General features: G+C 57.4%; 1 protein-coding gene and 1 long non-coding RNA gene across 2 annotated transcripts; both read right to left on the bottom strand.

The window, feature by feature from the left end:
* Positions 1-8,009: 8,009 nt before the first annotated feature.
* LOC115611868 lies at positions 8,010-10,066 on the bottom strand. The gene is made up of 3 exons (XR_003992723.1): positions 9,139-10,066; positions 8,647-8,763; positions 8,010-8,180 (listed from the first exon to the last, which is right to left on the bottom strand). It is a non-coding gene; the product is annotated as an uncharacterized LOC115611868 (long non-coding RNA).
* A 572-nt stretch (positions 10,067-10,638) lies between these two features.
* Positions 10,639-12,182, bottom strand: IER5 (immediate early response 5). The gene has a single exon (XM_030495468.1). It carries the CDS (start codon positions 12,073-12,075, stop codon positions 11,323-11,325), a length of 753 nt encoding a protein of 250 aa, XP_030351328.1. The 5' UTR covers positions 12,076-12,182; the 3' UTR covers positions 10,639-11,322.
* Positions 12,183-17,345: the final 5,163 nt, after the last annotated feature.

Raw genomic sequence — 17,345 nt, 5'->3', positions numbered from 1 at the left:
CAGGCAGGATCAAGGGCAAACCTCACATGAGCAGGATAGCTCACAACACCCAGAACAACCCAGCAAAGAATTAAGAGCCCTGGGTTGAGCTGAAATACAGCCTTTAGCATAGGGTGTGGGTGGAAAACCCAAGTGAGGCCATGTAGGATCCTGACATCAGCTAGCCAGCTTTGCAGGTGAAGCAGTGGCTCGTCTCTGCTAGATTTAAAGAGCCAAACAGGGTGTATGCATTGGGGAAAACAACTTTCTTCCAAGCAGTGACCCAGGCTGGCTGAAGGAGCAGAGATGCTGAGTGATGGGGCATTGCTCACACCTGCTGTGGGCAGCCCAGGAGACACATGCCACTGTTAACTGCGATGCTCCCAGGTGAACCAAGATACACTTCAGTAAATAAGGGCCAGACGACAGGACAGGGGCCCTGACATAAAGTCACCTCTGTCCCTGCACTGTGGCCACCCTCTTAAAGAGCCTTGCGCCTCCACAGGAAAGTAATTGCCATTGGCATTCCTGCCTGTAGGAAGGCAGGGGTGGTTGCTGCAAAGCAGGTACTCATCCTGCTGTCTTCCCTTCTCCCAGCAAGCACGTCTGCACCAGCAAGGTTAGGGTTTTGCTAGTGTTTATGAAATACCTTTGCTTGGCTTCATCTCCGAATCTTTTTTCTGTCAGGCCACCCCACGACTATGCAGGCTCTTTTCTGCTGCCCTGGCCCCTCACAAAAGGGGAGCCGTGAAGAAAGCACTTGCTAAAAGCCAACCTGCAGAGATTGACACTATCTGCTGTCAGTCCCAGGGAATTATCCATGCCAAGGCTGTAGCAATGTGCATGGGGTCTGGAGCAGACCCAGCCAGCACCAGCCCCCGAGCAAACACATGCTGTCCCATCCCAGCATCCCAGTGTTACAGATCCCAGTGACAGATGCTACAGACTGGGGGTGTCTTGTGGTGTCCTTAAAAGCAGTGGCCCATAAAGAAAGTCAAAGTTACAACCATTCCCATTTTCTAGAGGCACACACTGAGGGACCGGACCACTCCAACAAGTGCCAAGCATCTCCTACAGAGCCAGGAGAGCAGGCTCAGCAGCTCCCTGGAAAAACCCGAGAATCCCCACGAGACAAAACACAGACATGCAAAGCTGACGTGCAGACAGGAACTTCAAGGTGCGATGGTACATTCAGGTCTGTCCCATGTACTTTCATGCTGGGGCCGTGGGACAGCCCCGTTAATAACTGCCCGTGGAACTCCAGGGGACAGTGTCCCAGGGAGAGGACTGGATCTCCCTGGGAAGAAGCAGCACATAGCAGTAGCCAGCTTTTCTCTAGCAAGCTACTGCCGACCTCCACAAGAGGGCTTTGCTGTACAAGGAAACGAAGTAAGAGAAGCTCCGTTTACAACCTGCTTCCAGTTAGGTCGTGTCTTTTCCCCACATCTTCTCATTGACGGCTTAGCAGGCAGCAGTGGGATGCAGTCACCAAGGATTACACACAAAGGCGATACTCATATGTTAGAGACAGCATTGGAAACAGCCACCTTTTTTTCTTCCTGAAGCCTCTCTTTCCCAGGTGAGCTGCATCTTAGGGGGCTGAGCCCAACTTTCCCAGGGTATTCTGGCACCAAACCTGTCCCCAAAGCATGGATGCAGCCTTCAGCACTAATGCACCTGCTTGTGAAATGACCTGGCCACCACGTTTTGGGAGACACAGGGCTGCCACCTGTAATTCCTCCCACCAGAGCCAAGGCTTTGAAGCACATATGATGACAGATGGGGCAGTGCCCTTGTTCCCATGCGCACATCCCCAGAGATAAGCGCCTTTGGACTGCCACCGTGGGAACTCACATGGCAGAGGAGGAGCAGGAGAGCGGAAGATGAATCTCCTGCCCCTGGCATGACCAAAAGTATTCACCCTGATTTCCATGCATGCTCATGCTGGTCTTTAGCAGGAGACATGAATCATGGTGTAGGTACTTGTAGGAACAAGTTGCAGGCCACCAGCTCTGGTAAAAGACAGAAGCACACCACACCTCACCTGGCCAGCGCTAAATATGTCTTCTCGACAGCCCTTACAGACACAAAACCCCCTTGTCTGAACAGACGCACTGATGTGGCTGGTTTTGGGTAGCACCACCTCAACTGGAGACCTCCCAGAAGCAGGTCCCTGACTATCAATGACCTCAAAGCAGTGGGGTTTGGGATACAGCAGCCCCTTAATCTCATGGGGTTTGACCCCCACGAAGGTAAAGCCTGGCCTGTCCCTTGCCAGGCGATCTCCAGGCTCACTTGAGGGCGAGAGCAGCACACCATCTCTCAAGGTCACTCCCAGCCTCCTAGGCCCCTGATCTAACAAGAAGCGACACACAGCCGGGCAGGCAGGAGCCGCAGGGGGACACAACGGCTGCTTTTGTGCACCAGCTGCTTCCTCCAAAAAGAGTGCTGGAGTGAGCCACAGCTGAGTGCACAGCCCCACTCCCCACCTCCTCCTGGTGCTCAGGAGCTTCTCCCCACCTGGAAAGCTCTGCAAGGGTAGGACAGCTATGGATGGACAGCTATGGATAGACAGCTCGCTCTGTCCATGGCACTGGGACCTCCATATCTCCAGTGACCAAAGATCATGCTGCCACAGGCACAAAACAGTGCTGGCTCCCAGCACAGATCTCCCAGGGAGTCGAGCTGTCCTGCCACCAGCCTCCAATCTGGTAGTGGTGGCAAGGGGGCATCCAAACCTCTCCACCACCTGACACCTTGTCACTGGCAGCATGTGCCTGCTATACAGGATAGACTGCACTCAGATTTGTCCATCCTCTGCCTACCCAGTGCTCTCCACCAACACTGTCCAGAAGAAGGGAACGGCTGTGTCCCAGTGTGGGGCATGACAAAACACAGGGGTGCATGGCACTGGGGTGCCCCGGCACAGGACCAACCTTTCTGCCACACAGAGTTGGGATCAGAGCCCGGCTCCATGCTCGGCACACCAGGCAGCACATGCCGGCTTAGAGCCACCCCCCCTTCCCCAGGGAGGACTGTGGGAACTCGAGGGATGGCTCTTTCCTCCTGCCATTGTCACCCTGTTTATTTTTAACAGCTCTCCCTCCTGCTCAGACATGACTCCCCTCAGGAAAACATCTCCTGGTGCTCTCCCAGCACCAGTCAGCCTCGTGCCACCACTCTAAATGCAGGGCAGCCAGGTCCTCCCTGCCTGGCCACCGACCAGGGACATCACGTCACACCGTCCTGAGCTGAAGGCAACTGCTTGCTCCATTGCCCTTTCCAGGGAGGGAACTGCGGTGAGTCCAGCACATGGGGCATTGCCCGGGCCGAAGGAGGACAAGGTCAAGCAGTAGGCGTGTGTGGCCCTGGCCACCTCCCTACAAAGTGGTTCTTTAACACAAAATTCATCAGTTCTCCCTGGAAAAATCTCAGGAAGGATAAGATTGAGAGAAATTCACCCTGCAAAGGGGTAACCAGCACTACCCTTTAGAGACAGAGCGATGCTCCAAGAAAGGATGGAAGAACAAAGCTGTGAATATCCAGCGGGGATTTTACCCAGCTGCCTCCTGCCAGCCAGTGTTAACATCCCTCTGACATTTGCTTTCCATTAACACAAAAGCCACAGCCACTCTCACCCACAATAATTAAGGAAGTGGCACAGGCTATTTGCCGATGGGCACTACCACGAGCCCTCACTGAGCACCAGAGCTGGAAAGGGGAGCATGGCCCCACCAGCCCCACACAGGGTAAATCCCAGCTTGACAACACCAGTGAGTGTTTTGCAATGTTCCCCAGGCAGCTGCACCACGCCACAGGGAAGAAAAACCCCAGTTCCCTCCCTGTCCGTCCTGCCGTCCCTCCTGCCTTCCCACAGGAGCTGTGCCTTCCTCCGGATGCGACTCCTCCCAGTCTCTGCACCATGCCAAAGGCCCAAGGGGTCAAATATTCCGCCCTGGAGCAAAGAGGGCTGTAAATGGGCAACAGCGAGCTGCTGGAGTAGGCTCTGCCCTCCCCTGCCTGCCCTGCACCCTTGCCCTGAGGGCTGCCAACGTGCTTAGCCCTGGGAATCTCACCCTCACCCCAAACGGGTGAGGATGGCCCATTGCCCCTCCATGTCCACCATCCCTGCAGGACTGTGCCTGCTTGTTGATGCTGCTGCCCTGGGCTGGTATCGCATGAGAAAACACATAAATTCCTCCCGCCTTGAAAAATAGCAGCCCCATTGCCATGGAGACATAACCCTGCACTGCTCCAGTGGCCCCCTCCGCCCAGCCACGGCAAGGCAGGGATGCTTGGTATCCCAGCACCGCACCACGGCAGAAACCTGCCTCCTCCCCTGGCTCCCAGCTCGGTGCTTCCATCGCCTCTTGTTCCTACCACCCCCAGCATTGCAAGGGATGGAGGGAGCTGGGATGGAGGACCACATGCACTGGCAAAGCCCACCTGCCTGTGCTGCTCCATGCCTGGGTTTGCAGGAGTAAACCTGGAAACTGACTGGGATGAGGCCAGCAGGGATTTCTTTGCCTGCTGCTTCCAAAACAGCTGCTTTTCTCCCCCTCTTTTCTAGTGATGCTCCAGCCATGCTCTGGCTGGGACTCCAGCTCCACGAGGGACAGTGTGAGGGGAGGCTGCTGCTGCCTGGGCCACGCTGCTCACATCCAGCTGTTTGCTTCAGGAAGGGAGCAGGGCACCACAGCATGCAGACTCCCAGCCTAGGGGCAAGGAGAGCAGGCACCCATGGGACTCCCACAGCCCAAACCTGGTGTGGTACTGGGGCTCCCACCCCTGCACCCCTCCTTCCAGCCCTCACTCCCCTTTCCTGCCTTTCCCAGCCCACCCTCCAGACTTCCGAGCAAGCTGTGTCTTTCCTGCCCTTCACGGCAGGGCCGGCGTGCCCCATCCGCCCAGCCAGCCATCTACTTCTCCATTTCCCTCCCTGTTCTCATTTCCCCACAGGCTCCCTCTCTGCCCCGCACCTCCGGCTTCCATCCCACTCCGCCTGACCCAGGGCTGCAGAGCTCTGCTGGCAGGGTGAAGCCCGGGGCTTGCCAAAGCAAACAGCAGCAGGAGGAGGGCAGCCGAGGCCAGAGCAGGCAAAGGGCAGAGTCCACCAGCAGACCATGCCTTGCTGCTCCAGGGTGGCGAGGTTCTCCTGGCTTTGTAAATGCTCTGAGTTGGCTTCGTGGACCCTGGAGCATGGCAGGCAGCGGGTGGTGGAGGAGATGCCTTGGCTGAGCAGAACCCCAGGGATGCTGAGCAGCAGGCTGGGGGGCAAGCACTCTGTGGTTTTCCACATGTGGGTCTGAGCTTCATGGGGTGCTGGAGGCCAAGGGAAAGCAGATCCGGGGCTTCAGTCTCCTGCAAACAATTTATAACGAGGTCTTTTCCTCCCACTCTGCTTGCTGCCAGGAAAAGCAGCAGGAAAATATTTCCCTGGGAATTGTTTTTGTTCCTTCCTCTGTGTCTGTACGCATGAAGCTCTCCTCCGCCTTGGACATGCCTCAACCTGTCCCGAGGCTCAGATTAATCCCCTGCACCACCAGGGATGACAGCTGAGGTCAGACGCTGTCAGCAGAGGCAAGGAGGAGGAGGAAGAGACCTTCCCCCTAGGAAACCACACATGTTCCCAACCAGAGCAGTGAGCATGAACAACAAGCAGCCCTGCCTGCTTCTCCCAAGCTGGAGGTCACCCTTCAAAAGCCATAGCACACCAGAGGATCCCACGCAGGAGGGGAGCTCACTGCTGGCAGTGTGAGAACAACACAGCAGAGCCTAAAGCTTGGCTTAAGGGAAAGGCTGAGCTGAGGTAGCTGCAGGCAGCAAATGCATCTGCAGCCTCGCAGTGCCTCCAGCAGCACAGCAGCTCCACATAGGTACCCAAAAGCAGATCAGCAGCAGCCGGTACCTCCACTTCTCCACCGGCCTGGGAAAGGCCTGGCTGGCTTCTTCCTTGGCCATGATTGCAGGAAAGGGAGAAAAGATGAATCGCACCCCTCACCTTCACCGGAGAAGCAAGCCCTGAAGGCTGAGCTGGGCCAGAAGAGCGGGTCAGTCATGGAGCAGCTGCCTGCAGACAGGTCTCAGCACCCTATTGCCTGCCCAGCAGGGAAACTGGGATGGCAGGAGAGTGCATCAACCACAAAGCCAGTCCTTTGGTGGGCAAAACGCTCAATGCCATCTCTGAGCACCCAGGACAAGGTCAGGAGAGCTCAGCTCCAGCAAATGATGCTCGATGGCCCCTGCCCAGGCAGTTTACCTTCCCCTCATCTGGTTTTCCCCTCTACCTTGAGTGAGTGCTCGGGAAATACATGATGACTATTTTCCTGCAGCTCTAAACCCTTCCCTCCCCCTCTCCCCAGGCTCCATCACCAATAAATCACTCCAGTGGGAGAGTGGGCCAGAGTAAACCGGAGGCACAAAACCTCAAACAGAGCCTTTTTTCTCCCCCTGCTCCCCCAAGCAGCTCTGCATTTCATTACCGCAGCCAGGCCAGCTCTTGCCCAGCTGGGGAGAAGGAGGGGAGGGGGGGGCCCTGCAGGGTTTGCACGTCAGGAGCAGAAATCACAACCATAAGACCAGAAGAACAGAGTTGTTAGTGTTTGTCACCATGTCCCGGCACTCGCCTGGCCCTGACCCTGCCTCCAGGATCTGTTCTGGCCTGGAATAGCCATTGGGGTCCCTCTGTGCCAACGCAGCTCCAGACACCTTCCAGCCAGCTTCTCCCACCGCCAGCCATCCCCTCTCAGTGCTAACCCCTCTCTCTGCCCTGCTTCAGCCTGGCAAAAGTGCTTGGATGCTCCTTGGAAGAAACCCCGGGGGTTTTTTTGAGCCTGGCCAGCAGGCTCAGCCCTGCCAGCAAGCTTCGGCACCTTCCCTCTGCCCCTGCTCACCTCCCCCCACGATGGGAGCACCCTGCCCAGGGAGAGCGGCGACAAGCCTTCGCTCCCCTGCAAATGCTCCCCAGCCCGCAGGGGACCGGGGAAGGGGCTCCCTCCACCCACCCTAAATATATATTGGCAGAGCATCGTGGCAAGCACAGTACATTGGAGACAGATGCAAGCCCTGCAGCAGCGTGAGGGCGGGCAGGGATCCAGACGTGCCTCATCAGCCTTCTGAGCCATCATTTAAGCAAGAAGTACTGTGACACAGTGCTTCTGCACCTCTCCCTCCCCCAGAAAACCTCTGCTCTGGGGTTTAGCCCTTGGCAAAGCATGCGCCCCCAGGGGTGCTCCGGTGCCCCCAGCTCCCCGGCGGGAGAGGCCCCGGCAGGCGCAGCCCCGCAGCGCTGGCCTCCCTCCTTTCCTCCTCCCTCCCTCCCTCCCAGCAGCTCTCCGGATTCCTGAGCGCTGACACAGGATGCTGCAGCAATGAGTGTGCGGGGCCTTCCTCCCCTTCCCCTGCCCCAGGAGAGGAGAGACGGGCGGTAACACTGGGTCACATCAGGCCAGGAGGGAGCAAGAGCATCCGGAGTGAAATCCGGAGCCTCCTGCGAGCCCCGACCCCTCGCTGCCCATCGCCTCCCAGCCCCGCGGGCTTCCGCTGGCTGGCGCCCACATGTACAGCCGGCCGTACCTTTAAAGGCCGAGGCGATTCACACCATTAACACTCCCTTATTGGCAAGAGCCGGTTTTAAACCATTCCCTCTCTCCAGAAGGTATGCCTGATGAGAGCTGATGCTCATCCACGCTACAGTCGCTCCTTGCCGACTACAGCAGGAGAAAAGTGAGAGGCTGCCGCTGACCCTCCTCCCTGAGCACTGCCCAGGCAGCCTGGACACCGCGCTCCCGGCTCTCTCTGCCCCTCCACCGGCATCTATCCCACCCTCCAGCTGCACTAAGGGATCTTCCCAGCTCCCCTCCTCTGCCAGGCTCTCAGAGGACCTGACCTGAGCTGGGGAAGAGCAGCTGCCTGGGCGAGCGCTTCCAACAGCTCATTGCTATTATAGGAAGGTGAGGATGCTGCCATCTTGCCATTAAGTCATATCCTCCTCGACCCCGTGAGGTAGTTTCCATAGGAGTCACCCTCTCTTCCAAGTGATGGAAGTTTTTATTTTTATCTGGTTTATTTATGCACTTCTCTTCCCTCCGTCAGTGTTGGCCCACACAGCAGGTTTGGGGCATTAGCCTCTCCTCGAGATCATTCCTCCTTCCTTGCTCAGCTGTCTGGTCCCATCCCATCACCTTCACCTCTGCAGCAATCTAAAGGCAGAAGGAAAAGACCAGGGATGAAAGCAACATGACAGAACAGGTGAATTAAGGAAAAAAATCCCACTTAGGTAAAAGCGATTATAGGAATAAAAAACCAAGACACTGAGGAAGGATGAAACAAAACAAAGAGCAGAAAAGTTGATACCAAATGTAACACAGGATCATCATTACATGTCTTTTTTGATTTGAGACTCATCCTCCAGTGGAGCACAGACTCCTCTATGACAAGCCCAAGCTCACTGGCAGCTATCGTGCCTTGGTTATTTTTTCCTGTGGCTCACTGAGGACACACACATCCCAAGGAGGCAACCCCACATGTTAGAAAAACACAGCCACGGGAGCAAGCAACATCTCTGCATTGGCACAGCAGAGGTGGCTCGGCAGCCAATGGAGCTGGAACAGGCCTTTTAGGGACATGGCACTGTGGTCATCAGCCAGTAAGCAAGAACTTGCTAACCTCAGATAGCTCCATGGAGAGGTCACACAAACCAGAGGGAGCTGCGCTGGCACCTCTGAGTCGTCTTTGCTGTATTTTCAGAGGCCAACAGCAATTATGCTGTTGCACAACTCCTCTCTGGAAGATAAAACAGATAGAGCACTGCTGGTGATGTGTGCCAAAGAGGAGGCTGGGTCTTGTCTGCACAGGGACACCAGAGCTATGTGAACCGACCAGACCAGATGCTTGAAAAGCAGATGGATGCTCTGGAAGCCTTGAGGTTTGCCAAGATGCTCCCGATCAACTCCCTGACAGCCAAAAGCAGGACTGCCCCCACCCCATTCCAGCACTCAGGAGCTGACTGCAAGCCCTGGGCAAAACCATTCACTTCCACAGAGATGCTGTTGGGGAACAAGGAGTGGGACTGAAGCTCCCCCTCCCCTATCTTGGGAAGGAAGTCATGTTTATATGGGAGCAGGAGGCCGTTTCCACCCCCCCAGCCCAGCTTCTGACCTGCAAGAGCAACCTGTGCCCTCCAGCACGATGTCCTGCAAGAGAGCAGGAGAGGTGGGGGGAAAGTCCTCTGTAGCAAACTTCCTCCTCCTCCCAGAAAGGTCCAGGAGGTGACTTCATCTCCTGTCCCACAGCCATGCTGCTGAACTCCAGGGCTCTCCTGGAGAGCACCTGCACAAATGAAACAGGGACAGACTCTTCCTGTCACCTCCCAAAGGTCATCACATGGAAAGAAATGCCTCATCACATGCAATTTCCTTGGTGTTGTCTACCAAACTAAAGTTGTCTGTCACCATTAAGTGCAATTATCAAGAAAATTAAGATGGTGGGACTTTCGCTTTTATGTAAGATTAGGGAGCTACCAACTTGCACAAATACTAACAGAGATCCCTCTAAGTTGCTCCAGACCAGGCAGCTTCTTCCCAACCTCAAGTCTTCCCCTTGCTGCCTTCCTAGCACTTTGAGAGGGCCAAGCCTCACCCCTCCAGTTCTCACAGCATGTAAAGCCCCCAGCCCGTAACTCCAGGGCCCCCCATAGGGACCATGTTGCCTCCTGACACATCTGTGTCAGCCACACCAGAGAAAGCGGAGAGCAAGGAACTTCACATTGGTCATCGCTCATCTTCTACACTGTTCCTGCCCAAGCCAGCTCCCTAAGGTTCAGCCATATCCCAGGCTGCATTTCACAGCACACAAACATCTTCCTTGACTCACAAGAGATACAATCCTCAGTTGAAAAGTTAATTAGGAGCAGAAAAGCCTCTAGTGAATCTCCCAGCAAGAAGCAGAGGAAAAAAAAATCCCCCACAGTTCAGACCTAATTAAAAGGCCTTGGGGCACTCCACAGTCACTGTGAAGCAGAGGCCGACCTTTTCTCCCCACCCCTAAGAGCAGAACTTTAACCCAGTTTACTGATAAAGAAAAAAAAAAAAAGGCAGCTCTGATACTCATCACTTTAACTGTTCCACAAGTTAACACCGAGGAGGAGGCACTGAAAACACTTCTGGCAGAGCAGGAGGGGGCCGGGAGCGAAGCCCATGTCCAGAGGATCCACTCACACGCCCCCAGCGCGGACCTCCGGGCACGCAAAGCAGGAGTCCAGCCCCCAGCCACTCCGCAGCGCGAGGCCAGGCTGCAGGCAGCTGCTCTGCCGGGATTTAGCAACCGCCTTCCACCCACAGAGAGTGACTCTGCACATTAGGTACTTTCTGAGCAAGAGCTCAAATGCCACGGCAGCCCCAGCCCCGGGAAGAAGCTGCAGCCGGAGAAGCAGGGGGAGCACGTTGAAGATCCTGGGAAGAACTCCAGTCACCCTGACAAAAGTTCACTTTCTTCCCGGACTCCCGAAGGAGCTGGACTCCAACCCACCCCGAGCCTCTGGCGAGGCAGGGTGGATCCAGCCACAGACATGCAGCAACCACACCCTGGCTGCTGCCTGCCAGGCTCCCGGTGGCCTCCTCCCCCCGAGCCGAGCAGGGGCATACACGAAGACCAAGCTTATACAGTTGAAAATATTTAATACGTGTTGTACACGTAGAATTACATTTTATACAAAACAAGATACATCACTGAAGGAGAACACTGTACAAAATCCCTACGGGAGCCCCAAGCCTTTATACAACAAAGACCAGGAGCTACCAAGCTTAACAAACAGGCTCAAGGACTTGCCGTCAGAGCGTCTGTAAACTTCGTTTCTCTGAATAAACACTTTTAAAAAGCACCATGTAATAGTTCTGACCTAAACCTTCCCAAAATAGAGACTTTATTTAATAAACTTAATACTTTCCAAGCTTAAAATACTATCCCCGGTGGGAGCGCCCCCAGTGTCAGCGGCAGCGGCAGAACCTCCCCCGGGCGCCGGGGAGGGCGGCGGCCCGGCGGGGAAGGGGAATTCCGGGAGGGCAGGGCCGGGGGCGCTTCCAGGGCGGGTGCCGGCAGACGGGACGCAGCTTGCCGGCGCGGAAGTGCTGCTGCTGCCGCCCCTGCCCCGCGGTCCTTCCCGTGCGCCCGGGCAAGGCGCCGGGACTCGCCAGCGCCGGAATCCCGCGGCGCTGCCCGCCCTCCTCCGCCAGGCTGTGGGTGCGGGAGGAGGGCGGGGGGGGTGTCACCTCTCGGTCCGGCCGCCCGTCCGTCCAACAGGGTTCCCCTCCCCACGGCGGAGGGCCAGTCTCTGCGGCCCGCGCGTCAAAAGGCCACGATGGCCGTGCTCCAGGGGTTGAGGGTCCGCAGCACCGGCTCGTCGCAGCAGATCTGTCCCGGCTCGGCCGCCGCGTCGGTTGGCGTCGTGGCCACCGTCGCCTCGCCGCCGTCAAGGGGCGCCCGCCGCCGGCCCTTGGGCTCCTTACTGAGCAGTCCTGAGAAGCTGGAGCCGAAGATGCTGATGAGGCTGGCCACGTTGCCCGTCTCCATGTCCTCCTGCTCGCCCGGCGGCGGCTCCTCCTCCACCTCGCGGCGGGGTTTCTTCACCGGGGAGCCCGCCTGGCCCCGCTCGCCGGCGCTCCGCTTCCGGGGGCAGTGGGGCGGCGGGGGGGCCGCGGCCTCAGCGGCGGCGGCGCAGTCCGCGCGGTTCGCCTCGCCGCCCGCCGCCGCGCAACAGCAGCTGCAGCCGCAGCAACAGCGCCGCGGCCGGGGGCCCTCACAGTCCGCCCCGGGCAGCCGCGGTCCGCCCCGACCCGCTTCGTCCTGCGGCGGCGGCGCCTCGCCGGCCGCCCAGGCAGTGGTGCAGGGCGGCGGCTCGTCCTCGGGGGGCCCGCAGGCGGCGGGGGGCGGCTCGGGCGGGCAGCCCGGCTCGCTCAGGTAGACTTGCCGGGCGCTGCGCAGTACCAGCGACACCAGGAGGTTCTTGTGGAGCTTGAGGCCGCCGCGCTGGCCCCGCGCGCTGTAGATCTTGCCGAGCGAGATGCTGACGATGCGGTGCGCCTCCAGCTTGAACTCCATGGCGGACGGGGGGCGATGGGGCCGCCGAGAAGCCGCGCCTCACCTTCCGCCACCGTCCACAGCCCTGGTCTGCACGCCGTTCCTTCGCACCACCGACTGAGGAGAGCCCACGCGCCCGGCCACCATTTATACCGCCCTCGCCCCGGCCAATCAGGGCGCCCCGCCGGCCGCTCCAACCGCCGGCTGGCCCCCGCGCGCCCGCGCCGGCCAATGGCGACGCAGGGGAGCGGGTTCGAACGCTCGCCCCGCGGAGATGGCTCTTAAAGCGGCAACGCCGGCACGCGGCTCGTGGTGGTCCCCTCCCGCCGACGGAGGCCGAGGGACAGCGGGCAGCGCTGCGGCAGCACCCGGCGCTCGGCAGCGCCCCAGCTTCTCTGCACCCCGCATTGCCGAGATCACACCGACAGGCAGCAGTGGAGATTCTGGACGAAATAATTGAAACATTTCGGGAGGGGAGGGGGAAACAACAAACCAAACCAAGAGCAACTCGGTTTGTGCAGGTTAGGAATGTTTCCCTCAATTCCAGTACCGGTATCTGACGTCTTGTCGTGTTAGAGAAAGAGTTGGCTAGAGGGGGAAGTGCAGCTTTGAGTACTTCAAGGAAAATCTGCCCCGACATGGAGCAGAAAGCCATGCCTGCCCTGCTGCCAGGCAGAGATCTGCCCCAGGGGCCTGGCAGCAAAGCTCAGAGAGACCCCAGGATAAAAGATGAAGATCCACAACGGGATCAGGTAGGGCTGCAAGGGAGAATGGAGGAGGACAACATGCCACCAGCATCTCCAGGGGTGATGGGGTCTGCAGCAGCTCTTTGGGAACTGAAACCTTGCTCTGTCATAGCTGTGAAACACAGTGTCAGGGCCAGGCTGGTGGCTGTGGGCTGCAGGAGACAACCCACACCCCAGACACAGCTCCATGCACCAGGGCAGCCTTCAAGAAAGCTCAGGGGGTGTTTCAGGGCTTGGAGTGGGGACTCTCCTTCTTCCACGAAGGAGCAACCACCATCTGAAAGGAGGCAAGAAGTGCAAGGGCCCAAAATTAAGGACGTTCAGTGTGCTGCCCTACAGCATCAGTTTCCATTCCCAGCTGACACATGCCAACTTGCTTCCATCCCTTTGTTTCCAACAGATTTGGCCACAGGCCCCCAAGAAGAAGAGCTGCAGCTTGCGATGATGTCTTACTGGCAGGACCTGCCACCATGTCCTGGCTTGCTGGAAGGACAAGAGGGTGGCTGGTCATAGTGGTAACAAAAAACAGGTTGAGATTTAGCCACATCAAGACATAGTTGAGATAGCAAGAGTGTTTCCCTCAGAATCCCCCCACACTTGGACCAAACGAAAGTTTTCCTTCTGCTCAAGCACAGCTGGAAAACCTCAAGTGCCACTCTTTGGATGTTGAACACGACCACATGTCTACCTGGGGGCTGACATCTCAAAATGTCCACCTCCTCTTGCACAAAAGTGCCACACTCTATCCTAAACAATTAGACTGAAGCATGCTCAACTGCACAGTCAAAACACTGGCCAAAGCAGGCAGCCTCAGCTGTCCCTTGCCAGCACCAGGGCAAGCCTCTCCCGGACACAGGGAGCAGGGCTGTCCCCCCCACACCCAGCGTGGGAGGCTGGAGGGACGCGAGTCCCAGTGGTGGGAACCAAGGGTTTCTAGACCCGTTGAACCTGCTCCTGCGCCTCGGAGGGCCGGCAACACCCTGGCCTAAGCCCTCAGGTCAGTCTAACCAGCCAGGGCAGGTCTGGGCTTGGATGTTTGGGACTGCAGTCACACCTCCTGGCCCTCAGCCAGCATATCTGCCTGCCACCAGTGCCCCCCCTCACTCCATGGCACAGCATTCAGTTGCGCCCCTGCAAAACGGCTTGTCCATCACCTGGCGTGTTGCTCTGGCACTGCTGCTTGCAGGATCAGGGCACCTGCATCCTCAGCAGAAATAACCACGGTTTAGAAGGATAAAGCCGAGTTTGATACACCTCAGCTGCGTATATTCCTGACTTGGATGTGGGTGAAGAGCAGTGGTGCAAAGCACCCCACCGGCTGAAAAAAGCCAAATGCAGGCAGAGGAGACACAATGCTGGAGCTTTGCTGAGTGAAGATGCCTGGATCCGAGCGGACCGACCTGTTCTGCCTCTCACCGCCTCACCCCGATGGCATGAGGCACTATTCCTCTCCAGTTGCTGTGTTTTGGCTACCTAACCTGCCTAGAAGCAGGTGGGCCAGCAGCCTCCCCCCTGCCCTGGCTAGGGATAAGCACAGTAGGAATGGGTTCCGAGTGGTCTTTCATCCCTGTGCGTGCTCAGACAGCAGCCTTTGAGAGTGGCAGGGAGGAATAGAGACACATGCGGTCAGGTGGCAGAGCTAGTACCCAGTACCACCAGTTTCACCCACCAACACTGTGCCTGCTGTCAGGCACAACCATCGACATGTGTTATCCCCGGAACACCAAAGCCCTGCCCCTGCCTGCACTTTATGCCCTTCACAAAGAGATGGGGCAGTAGTTTGCTTTCCCGGGGTGGGGGGTGGCATACAAGAGGAAAGCAGGGGAGGACCGGCAGCAGTGCAGGCAGTGCGCACAGGCAGCCCGTTTAAGCCAAGCAGTATTTTGGTGGCAGCCCTGCCTTTCCCTCCCAGGCTGATGTCATGCTTTAGTAAGTTTGAGGCAGAGTCACATGGCAGCTCCTGAGGTCAGCGCCTGGGGTGGCTTTGTTGTCTGTCTGCCTGCCTGCCCTGGGCTCCTGCCTGCGCCCGGAGCCGGTCCCTGCTGCTGGGTGACCCTACTGCGGTTGTCCCCTGCGCAGGGCAGCTCCGTGACACTCATGGCTCAGCATCTCCGTGATACCCACGGCTGGGCACAGCGTGGGAGCCGTCACCTCGGTGGGGCTGGCATCCCGGACGGTCGCACACGCCTCGTGTCTTCCCATCTGCCTGCAGAAGGGCCATTGCCCTCCATCCCTTTGGTTCAGGGAGGGATGAAGGAGAAGGAGGCGGAGGAAAGGGTGTGACGAGGTGCTCTAATCTCCGCATGTGATCTAACTGGGCTGGAAGGGGGTTGACGAACAATTAACAATCCTCGGGCTCAGCTGCTGCTCCCAGAAATAGCTCTGGCAGGAGGAGGAGGGCGGACGGGCTGGCAGACAAAGGTGGCCTCTCCGGCAGCAAGCTGCAGCCGGCAGTGTGGCCCGCGAGCCAGTGGCGGAGGCAGCCCCGGAGGCCGAGCAGTGGGGAGCCTGCAGCCCCACCTGGAGAGGAAAACAATGCAAGATAAAAGCAGCTCGGGGCAGGAAGCAGCTTGTGGCACAAATAATAATTGCAGAGGGCTGCGCACACCATCGGGATTTTTGGAGGTGTTTAAATTCGCCTTCCACAGTGGGCAGAGGAGGCTGGCGCCGGGAAGCTCGTCTGGGATTCACGCGGTTGCATCTTGGCTGGGCGCAGCGTGGGGCTGTGTGGCGGCTGCCTGCATCCCGCCTGCATCCCCTGCTATGGCAGCAAAACCCCGGCCAGGTCCTTCCGCGCCCCCCAGCTGCAGCCCACGCAGCAGTGTCGTGGCTGGGGCCGCACCAGCACGGCCATCTGGCACCCAGCACAGCCACAAGACCTGCGGCGGTGCGGCTGAGGATGTGGTTAGCAAGGTCCTGTTTCAACCGCGGCGCCTGTCCCCGTCCCCACGCCCCCGCCAGATCCTCGCTGTCACCAAATGTGCAGCCCAGGCCCCGGGGAAAAGCCAGCTGCAGCAAAGAGGTGGAGAACCCTCTGGGTAGGACATAAAGTGAAGTTAGGGTCTCCTCAAAGCACAGACTGAAGTCATCCATCACTTCTCTTGGCTGTCTCACCACCAATGCAGTGCACTGTCCCCTCTCTCTTTGATTCGGACCAGGATTCATGAGCTAGAGCCTTCCTAGGAAGAAGATGGGAACAAAGAAGCCAAACCTTCCTCTCCACCAGTGGGGCTGGGCAAAAAGCCTTCACACCATCAGTTGCCTTGCAGGAAGAACAGAGCTCCAGGACAGCCAAAGCCCCAGGGAGATCCAGGCACATCCCAAGAGATTGCTGATCGAAGCAAAACAGCACAGGGAGGATCATTTCCAAACGTGATTCATCTGCAGTCCAAGTTCATTTCTAGATGGGAATAACAAACACCTCAATTGTGACGGACCTACACAGGGCTCAGGATGAGAAGGAGGCTTCTCTGGGGTTGTTTGGGGTTTTTTTCCCCTCAGAAAAATCAATGATTCACATGGATGTGGTCTGGACCTGCCACAATCCGGTATCAGTAACTAATTCCCCAGTTCCCAACTGCTCTGGTTTATCCAAGCTCGGCGATAAGGTCAGAAGAGCTGGGAAACATCCCAAAACAGTCAAGAGTGCTAACGACTAATCACTGCCAAATGAAAACCAAAAACAATGTGCAAGTGAAACAAACACAAACAAATCAATACAAACCTAAAACCAAAGCAGAGGAAGCAGCTCTCTCCCTCCTCTTGAGAGGGCCGAGACACCCACCCCTGAAAGTATAGCCACATATTAGAACGCAAAGGGGTTTTCCAGGGTTAAAAACCCCTTTCCCGTGAGCAGCAATGATGGCGTAGATAGCCCAGGCAGGCAGGGCTCCCTTGTGCAGTTTTTTTCTACTGATGACCTGGGGTTCCCCCTGTTGCCCCTGCACAAATGAATTAAAATTTCCCTCCCCTTACTCTGAGCCTTGGGATTTCCCTCCTCTCCTGGAGACTCGTGACCTGGACCCCTGCCCATCAGAAATCCTGCTACTCCTCCAGCAGCCTTTCCAAACACAAAGGGGGTCGGGGCGGAATCCCACTCCTAGCTATCAGCTTCTTCAGGCAGCCATTTCCCCTGGAAAAATGTGGCCCCACATCTTTCAGTGTTTTATGGAACCGGTTTGGGTTTCCTGGGGAAAAAATGCATTTATTTGTCCAGGGTTTCCTATCAGACAACCCTTCTATTGTAGTCCACCTTCCTGTATTTTTTTCCCTTCTCTGATATGCCTGCAATGGGTCCTGTGCCATTTCCAAAGACAGAGGCTGCCTTGTGTCCAGGGGAAAAAGAAGCAGGACAGCCCTGGGATGCAGCCCAGCAGACACTCCAGCAAAGCCTGTGCTTTTCACTGGAGTGATTGGCTCCCCAGCAAACTCTTTGCTACAGAAGAAGGCAGCCTTGGTGGCGTTCACCTGCAGCCCAGCATGGGGTTAAACATCTCAAATTAATCATGCAAACTCCACAGAGCCAACCAAAGTCACAATTGGGCA

Source organism: Strigops habroptila, chromosome 8 (assembly GCF_004027225.2).
Source record: "Strigops habroptila isolate Jane chromosome 8, bStrHab1.2.pri, whole genome shotgun sequence".
Classification (NCBI taxonomy): Eukaryota; Metazoa; Chordata; class Aves; order Psittaciformes; family Psittacidae; genus Strigops; species Strigops habroptila.
This window is presented reverse-complemented; position numbering and strand designations above follow the sequence as displayed.

Coding starts and splice junctions, on each gene's coding strand:
- IER5 (XM_030495468.1), bottom strand. CDS start 12,075: ATGGAGTTCAAGCTGGAGGCGCACCGCATCGTCAGCATCTCGCTCGGC.